The following is a 9,135-nucleotide window of genomic DNA, read 5'->3' as shown; positions in this document are numbered from 1 at the left end:
TTAAATAAATAATAAATAAATAATGAATAAATAATAAATAAATAAATAAATAAATAAATAAATATATAAATAAATAAATAAATAAATAAATAAATAAATAAATAAATAAATAAATAAATAAATAAATAAATTAAAACAAATAAAAACATTTATAAGTAAATAAATAAATAAATAAATAAATAAATAAATAAATAAATAAATAAATAAATAAATAAATAAATTAGTTAATTATTCAATTAATTTATTATTTATTATACATTCAAATTATTCAAACATGTCTGCTTGGATTTACAATTTTTTTTTTTTTTTTTTTGCATTACGTGGTTGTAAACAATTTATGTGGGCTGTATTGAAACTAATTAGATTTATATTGAACCTATATAAATTGTTTGCAACAATTTGGCAGAAACATTTCCTTTCAGTGTAAAACAATTAAATTAATTATTCAGCAATGCATATTTTTTGTGCTACCAGCTGACCACTTACCTCTGTACGGACGGCTTTCCAACTTTTACCAGTTTGTCCAGTGGCAGTCCAGGGGTTCGAGTCCAGAAAGGGGGTAAGACACAAATATTAAATAAATAAGCAAATAACAGTTCGAGAATGTGAAAAATATCTGAAAATGTGATAAAAATCAGTCAGTCAGTCAGTCAACAGCGGCCTCTAGCAGATTTATGTGAGAACAGCAGCCACGATTGGCACTCGTGAGAGACGCTTGAGAACTGGAAAAGCTGGCACAGCACCCTCTGGTGGACTTGCAGAAACAAAAACTGCAACAAAAAAAAAAAAACATGTCCCCTGGGATATAAAAGCTTTAGCGATAGTTCTACTAGGAAGATTGAGATGTCACGTCATTCATAATAATTATCTTGTCAGCGTATAACAACCAAGCAACCCATGTGTGTATAAGTTCATCTAAACAATCTGTTTTGCTGTATTCAGGTGATGTTGCGGAAGTTTCTCTCCATCCTCCCTATCACCACCACCACCACCACCAGGTCGGCCTCGTCTCCACTCAAGGGGTTGGCTTCGCCCTGCCTTCATCTTCAGGCAGGATCTGCCAGCTCATCCAGAGTTCTGCACTATAGACGGGGCTTACGCCAAAGAACTTTATGAAAGGACCGTAACGAACTCTCATTCATGCAAACAATTCACAATAAATGTTCAAACGTTTATCTGCCTCCTAGAGTCTTTCTGGTAGAAATATTTTGGGATCTCCAGAAATGTATACTGGGGTATGTTTCAATAAGGGGCCTGGATTGGAATTGTCCCCCCAAAAATCCTAATAACTGTGTTGGTTCAACTCATATCAAGTAAGTTTAAATATGTATTAAATAAACTGTTTGAACAAGCAGCAATTGCAATTTTTTTGGGCTCCACACAACTCCTTCAAGTGTTCCCAGCACAAATCTGTTGAGTTAACTTAATCATTTTTGCAAATTTAAGTGTAACTGTGTTGTTTAAATTCCTTTTAAATAAGTAGACTGAACAAACACCAAAAGTCATTGTTCTGAGTGCACAGTGTGTGCAACGTGACTGGTTTTGTGCTCCAGGGTCACATATGAGCAAGACAAAGACCCAAACACAAAAGACAGTAATGCTGATTGTTAGTAACAGCCTGTATTGATTTTATTTTCATGGGAGGTTACAGAAGACTGGGAAATAGGACAGGGGTGTATGGGAGTGTATTGTTAAAGCCAGCAGCAGTTGTCAACCTGCGCTCTGTGTGACTCCTAACACTTCAGTGCAGTGCTGTAAAAAAGGCACCATCTGCAGTTAGAAAAATCCCCATGGTTTTCTCTGAAACTCTGAGGGGGCATCCTTAGAGTAATAATCATCTCTGCATGCTAATTTAGTGGCTCACTTTGTCTCTCCCTGCAAACGGTGGGCATTCTGGTGCACTTACTGACACATTACATTGCCTGTGCCCACTCTTTATACTGTAAATAGCTTAAAAAACAGCAGTGATTTTAATCTATTTCACTTTCTGGATATTCTGCACACACATTTTAGTGTTTAATTGTATTGCTGACTTTGTTTATAAATGGTAAAACTTTAATTCTCACTATTGTTGGAATAATTAATCACTTCCATGCATGTTCAGGGGTTTTCTTCAATGTGAAGCATATGGATCATTTATTAGATGCAAATAAATAACCCGATTCACATAATTCTGGTATCCCCAACGATATGCAAGCATTACATTCAGGAGGTGTGCAACAGACTCCAACTTTTATAGGCAGCTGATATTAACAGGTGGAGTTTAGTGAAATCCGTCACGTGTCAATCATTCTCCAGTCCTCCATTGGCCGCACCCATACATACTTCCTCTTTTTCTACGAATTCTCTGCACAACTTTTAAAGCACAAAACTTCAAAAACTGCACATATTTTGTGTTCAGTTTCAACCCATCTCTGCTCACAGGGAGTTTAGCTGCAGAGCTCAGGTTAATTTTAGACAATCAAGCATTTCTATCAGCTTCATCTACTTCTGCAAAAATGCTTCATTAGTATGCAAGGCATATCTCACTCAGGAGCAGAAGTTTAGTTAATGTATTACCACTAGGCAATGCAAAGACAATTGTTAAATAAAAAGAGAGAGAAAAATTATGTAAAAATGAATTTCTTTTTAAAACTATTAACTACACTGAAAAACAAATGCTTAAAACCAACCTAAAAATAAAACAAATCAGTAATTTGTTACAGTTACAATTTGTAGTACAATTTAACTTTGGTTCAGTCTTTAAATTTAATTTAATCAAGTTAAACTTGCAATAATGATTTATAAGGTCTGAAATCTGACATAAAAGTTGTAATTCTGAGTTATAAAGTCATTGAATTACAAGTTAAACAGTCAGTTTTAAAGTTAAAAAGTTGAAATACTGAGTTATAAGTCAAAATTATGACATACAAAGTTGCAATTTTGAGTTAAAAAGCAAATAATCCTGAAATAAAAATGCAATTTTGAGTTATAATGCAAATAATCCTGAAATAAAAATGCAATTGTGAGTTATAAGGTCAAATTTCCAAGATAAAGTCAGAATTTTGAGTTATTAAGTTAGAATTTTGGGATAAAAAAGCAAATAAAGTCAGAAATCTGAGATTATTTAAGTAATTATAAGTTATAAAGTCATGATTATTAGATTGAAAAAAGGCTTGCAATTCTGATATAGAATAGATAAATATGCCAATCAATTTCCTGCAAGTCAGAATTCAAATGCAAACAAACATCTACAAATAAAGAGTTATTCAGTCAAAATCTGGGAGAAAGTTGAATTTCTGAGTTGTAAAGTCAGAAATCTGACATACAAGTTGCAATGTTGAGTTATAAAGCCAAAAATATGACATACAAATATAATTCTGAGTTATAAAGTTACAATTATTTGACAAAAAGTTGCAATAAATTCCCCAGAGATGGGCTGCGGCAGGAAGGGCATCTGCTGTGTAAAAACTTGCTGGATAAGTTGTCGGTTCATTCCGCTGTGGCGACCCCGGATTAATAAAGGGACTAAGCCGACAAGAAAATGAATGAATGAATGAAGTTGCAATAAAGTTCTAAAGTAAGAAATCTGACATTAATGTTGTAGTTTTGAGTTCTAAAGTCAGAAATCTGACATAAAGATTTAATTCTGAGTTAGAAAAGCAGAACTATTACATAAAAGTTGCAATTATGAGTTATAAATTCAGAAATAGGGTGTAAAAGTTGTAATTCTGAGTTATAAAGTTAAAATTCAGAGATAAAAAATTGCAGTTATAAGTTATAAAGCCAGAAATCTGATATTAAAGTTGCAATTCTGAGTTATAAAGTTAAAATTCTGAGAACAAAATGCTATTCTAAGCTATAAATCATAAATTTGACATACAAGTTGTCATAAGTTGAGTTATAATGTCAGAATTCTGCTGTATAAAAATGTTGAAATTCTAAATTATACGATTTCTGAGATAAAATGTTCAATTCTGAGTTATAAAATCAAATATATGACAAATGTTGTGATGAGTTATATACAGTCCGAATTATGACACAACAAGTTGCAATTATAAGTTATAAAGTGAGAATTCTGGCATAAAACATGCATTTCTAAGTTACAAAGTCAAAATTCTTAGATAAAAGTTGCAATAACTTTTTATTTAATTCAGTGGCGGAAACATTCTTCCACATCTAATCTCTAAATGCATTCTCTGACTTATAAACCTAAACACTATGATGCTATAAATTCATTACATTCACTAAAATTAAACAAAAATGCTGAACACACACACACACACACACACACACACACACACACACACACACACACACACACACTTCTCAATGCTAGTTCACTATTGTGAGCAAATGGAACAATATTGAGAAGGTGTAGCCAAACTTCTACAGGACTCTGTTTGGGTAGAGTTGTCACGGTTGTCTTCTGTCAGTGGGATGACAACTGAGACACACCTGTCAAAATGCAGCTCCACACTGACATCCTTACGCTTGTTTTTATAGAGCCAGATAGCCAAGACAAACACACTGTGCGGTCTCTCCTTGTGTCTGAAATAACTTCATTGTGGAAGTCCAGCTGTCCTGACTCCCACACAACACACCATTATCAGTGCTTATATTTAGAAATCATCGCATTTAAATATAAACACGGATAAATGAACACAGGTAACCATATGCTTGCAATTGTTCCTCAGTAAGTTTACTTTCAAAAAGAATAAAGATGTTAGTTTATATTAGGAGGCAGCGAAAACAATATGAGTGTTATACAGGTACTTCATCATCAACAACAACCACAAAAGTACAATGTGCTTAATGTATTTATATTGCTTTGCAAAACACTTATGGTATTCAAACATTCATTCACTGACTTATTTGTCTATATTTTAATCTATTTAAATTTGTATTTATTCTAAAAGTACAATGTACTTATTGTTTTCACATTGTTTTGATAAACTGATAAACTGAACTGATAAAATGAATGAATGAATGAATGAATTCATTCATTCATTCATTCATTCATTCATTCAGTGACTAATTAATTAATTCATTCTTTCATTCATTCTTTTATTCATTTGTTTATCTATTAATTACTTCATTAATTAACTTTTATTCACTTTTTTATTCATTTGTTTATTTATCTGTCCATTCATCCATTCATTTGTTTGTTCATTCATTCATTCATTCATTCATTCATTCATTCATTCATTCATTCATTTATTCACTGAGCCATTCATCCATCCATCCATTAATTAATTAATTCATTCAATCTATCATTTGTTTATCTATTATTTCATTAATTCACTTTTATTCACTTATTTATTCATTTGTCTATTTGTTCATTCGTTCGTTCGTTCATTCATTAATTTATATATTAAATAAAATTGAATTTATTTATTTATACACTTAGCCATTCAATCATTCATTCAGCCATCCAACTATCCATACATCCATCCATCCATTCATAAATTCATTCATTCATTCATTCATTCATTCATTCATTCATTCATTCATTCATTCATTCATTCATTCATTCATTCATTTATTCACTTAGCCTTTCAATCATTCATTCATCCATCCATCCATCCATTCAACCACCCATCCATCCATCCATACAGCCATTCATCCATCCATCCATCCATTCATCCATCCATCCATATATTTAAATACATCACTTAGCCTTTCATTCATTCATTCATTCATTCATTCATTCATTCATTCATTCATTCATTCATTCATTCATTCATTCATTCATTCACTTAGCCATTCATCCATCCATCCATCCATTAATTAATTAATTCATTCATTCTATCATTTGTTTATCTATTATTTCATTAATTCACTTTTATTCACTTATTTATTCATTTGTCCATTTGTTTGTTCGTTCGTTCGTTCATTCATTTATTCATTAAATAAAATTGAATTTATTTATTTATACACTTAGCCATTTAATCATTCATTCAGCCATCCAACTATCCATACAGCCATCCATCCATCCATAAATTCATTCATTCATTCATTCATTCATTCATTCATTCATTCATTCATTCATTCATTCATTCATTCATTCATTCATTCACTTAGCCTTTCAATCATTCATTCATCCATCCATCCATCCATCCATCCATTCAGCCACCCATCCATCCATCCATACAGCCATTCATCCATCTATCCATTCATCCATCCATCCATCCATATGTATATATAAATTCATTCACTTAGCCTTTCAATCATTCATTCATTCATTCATTCATTCATTCATTCATTCATTCATTCATTCATTCATCCATATATATATATATGATTTTTGCGTAAAAATTTGCTGGATAAGTTGGCGGTTCATTCCGCTGTGGTGACACCGGATTAATAAAGGGACTAAGCCGACAAGACAATGAATGAATGAATATATATGATGAATGAATATATAAAGAATGATATATATAGCAAGAAGGTCGCTGGGTCGTTGGTTCGATCCTCGGCTCAGTTGGCGTTTCTGTGTGGAGTTTGCATGTTCTCCCTGCCTTCGCGTGGGTTTCCTCCGGGTGCTCCGGTTTCCCCCACAGTCCAAGACATGCGCTATAGGTGAATTGGGAAGACTAAATTGTCCGTGGTGTATGAGTGTGTGTGTCAATGTGTGTGTGGATGATTCCCAGAGATGGGTTGCAGCTGGAAGGGCATCCGCTGCGTAAAAACTTGCTGGATAAGTTGGCGGTTCATTCCGCTGTGGCAACCCCGGATTAATAAAGGGACTAAGCCGACAAGAACATGAATGAATGAATGAATTTTGTTATGTTGTGTTATTATATTATATTATATTATATTATATTATATTATATTATATTATATTATATTACATTATATTATATTATATTATATTATATTATATTATATTATATTTTATTATATTATATTATATTATATTATATTATATTATATTATATTATATTATATTATATTATATTTTATTATATTATATTATATTATATTATATTATATTATATTATATTTTATTATATTTTATTATATTATAATATATTTTATTATATTATAATATATTTTATTATATTATATTACATTATATTATATTACATTATATTATATTACATTATATTATATTATATTATATTATATTATATTATATTATATTATATTATATTATATCATATTATATTTTATTATATTATATTATATTATATTATATTATATTATATTATATTATATTATATTATATTATATTTTATTATATCATATGATATTTTATTATATTATATTATATTTTATTATATTATATTATATTATATTATATTATATCATATTATATTTTATTATATTATATTATATTTTATTATATTATATTATATTATATTATATTATATTATATTATATTATATTATATTATATTATATTATATGTTATTATGTTGTACATCCCTAAGCTTACCAAATAAATACCTAATTAACTGTAATTGCGCAGCAAATGAACAATTATTGACTGAAAGTATTTTACCTAATAGTTGTTAAATTGAAAGAGTTGGAGCTTAAAATAAAATTTGACAATGTAATAATGTTTAAGCATTTCTCATAGATGAATTGTGTGAGTTAGGGTTTGTGTGTGTGTGTGTGTGTGTGTGTGTGTGTGTGTGGCAGGGCTTTGATAGGAGTCTCTCTGTCACTCTGAGCAGCAGCTGGGAACAATAGCTCATTGTTGACGCCCAGCTCTATTTTGGATTTCTTCCTTTTATAGTGCGTTATTAGACCTGCCTGTGTGGCCGATCTCTCCACCCTGAGGTCAAACCATATAAAAGCTTCAGCACACAATCACATCCTCACACTCATCCATCCGTCTGATTCGGACCCATCCAGGAGCGCATCATGGCCCCCAAAAAAGTGGAGACTAAAAAACCGGAGCCTAAAAAGCCAGAACCCAAAAAGGAGGCTCCTCCAGCAGCGGTGCCCCCAAAGCAAGCTCCGCCGCCAGAACCCGAAGCTCCAAAGGAACCCCCGTTTGATCCCAAATCCATAACGCTGGAGTACAGCCCGGATCAGATCGAGGAGTTCAAAGAAGCGTTCCAGCTTTTCGACCGAACGCCCAAAGGAGAAATGAAAATCACCTACGCTCAGTGCGGAGACGTGATGCGGGCTCTAGGTCAAAATCCAACCAATGCTGACGTGCTGAAAGTGCTGGGAAAACCCCGACCGGAAGAGATGAGCGCAAAACTGGTGGATTTCGAGACCTTTTTGCCGATGTTGCAGCACATCTCTCGCTCTAAGGATCAAGGCAACTTTGAGGATTTCGTTGAGGGACTGAGAGTGTTTGATAAGGAGGGGAACGGGACTATCATGGGGGCCGAACTCCGACATGTTCTGGCCACTTTGGGAGAGCGGATGACGGAGGATGAAGTGGACCGGCTGATGGCCGGACAGGAGGATGCCAACGGATGCATTAATTATTCCTCATTCGTCAAACATATCCTGTCAGGATGAACTGGAGTGGACTGAATGGATGGTGCAGATTATCAATACAATTGATTAAAATAACGACTGATTAAATTTCACATCCTACATAAACATTTGAGAACAAGTTCAACTTTTACAAAGACTTCTGCTTCCACAAGCAATGCATATTTATAGACCTATGCTTGACTTTTGTTCATATGTTTTGTAGAATCGGTCAAATTTCATATGTGTTGAGGCCAAAATAAACAATATTTAAAAAACTAAATGCTTGGCATGGGTTTCACTGAATTCTTATTTGCTGTACTGTACACATTTGCTATATATAGCGCTCATAATATATAAGTACACCCCTCACAGATCTCTCTATTAAATTCATATGTTTAATAGAAAACACTACAATATTGTAGTTGTGCATATACATTAGATTAGTCAGTGCTAAAGCCAAATATGGAGGTAATCTAACAAAGTAACTTACAATAACGGTCCAAAAACTAGCACAATATTTATATGTTATATATATATATATATATATATATATATATATATATATATATATATATATATATATATATATATATATATATATATATATATATATATATATATATATATATATTAAAAGAGGAAAAATTAAGAGAAGTAAAAAAAAAAAAGACAAATTTAATTGAAATTATGTAGCTTGTAATTTTTTTTCAGCAAT

At 31.7% G+C, this 9,135-nt stretch overlaps 1 protein-coding gene across 1 annotated transcript; it reads left to right on the top strand.

The window, feature by feature from the left end:
* Positions 1-7,806: 7,806 nt before the first annotated feature.
* On the top strand, positions 7,807-8,700 carry LOC141385692 (myosin light chain 3, skeletal muscle isoform-like). Its single transcript, XM_073951699.1, has one exon. It carries the CDS (start codon positions 7,851-7,853, stop codon positions 8,460-8,462), a length of 612 nt encoding a protein of 203 aa, XP_073807800.1. The 5' UTR covers positions 7,807-7,850; the 3' UTR covers positions 8,463-8,700.
* Positions 8,701-9,135: the final 435 nt, after the last annotated feature.

This window comes from Danio rerio, chromosome 5, assembly GCF_049306965.1.
Source record: "Danio rerio strain Tuebingen ecotype United States chromosome 5, GRCz12tu, whole genome shotgun sequence".
In the NCBI taxonomy this organism is placed as follows: Eukaryota; Metazoa; Chordata; class Actinopteri; order Cypriniformes; family Danionidae; genus Danio; species Danio rerio.
This window is presented reverse-complemented; position numbering and strand designations above follow the sequence as displayed.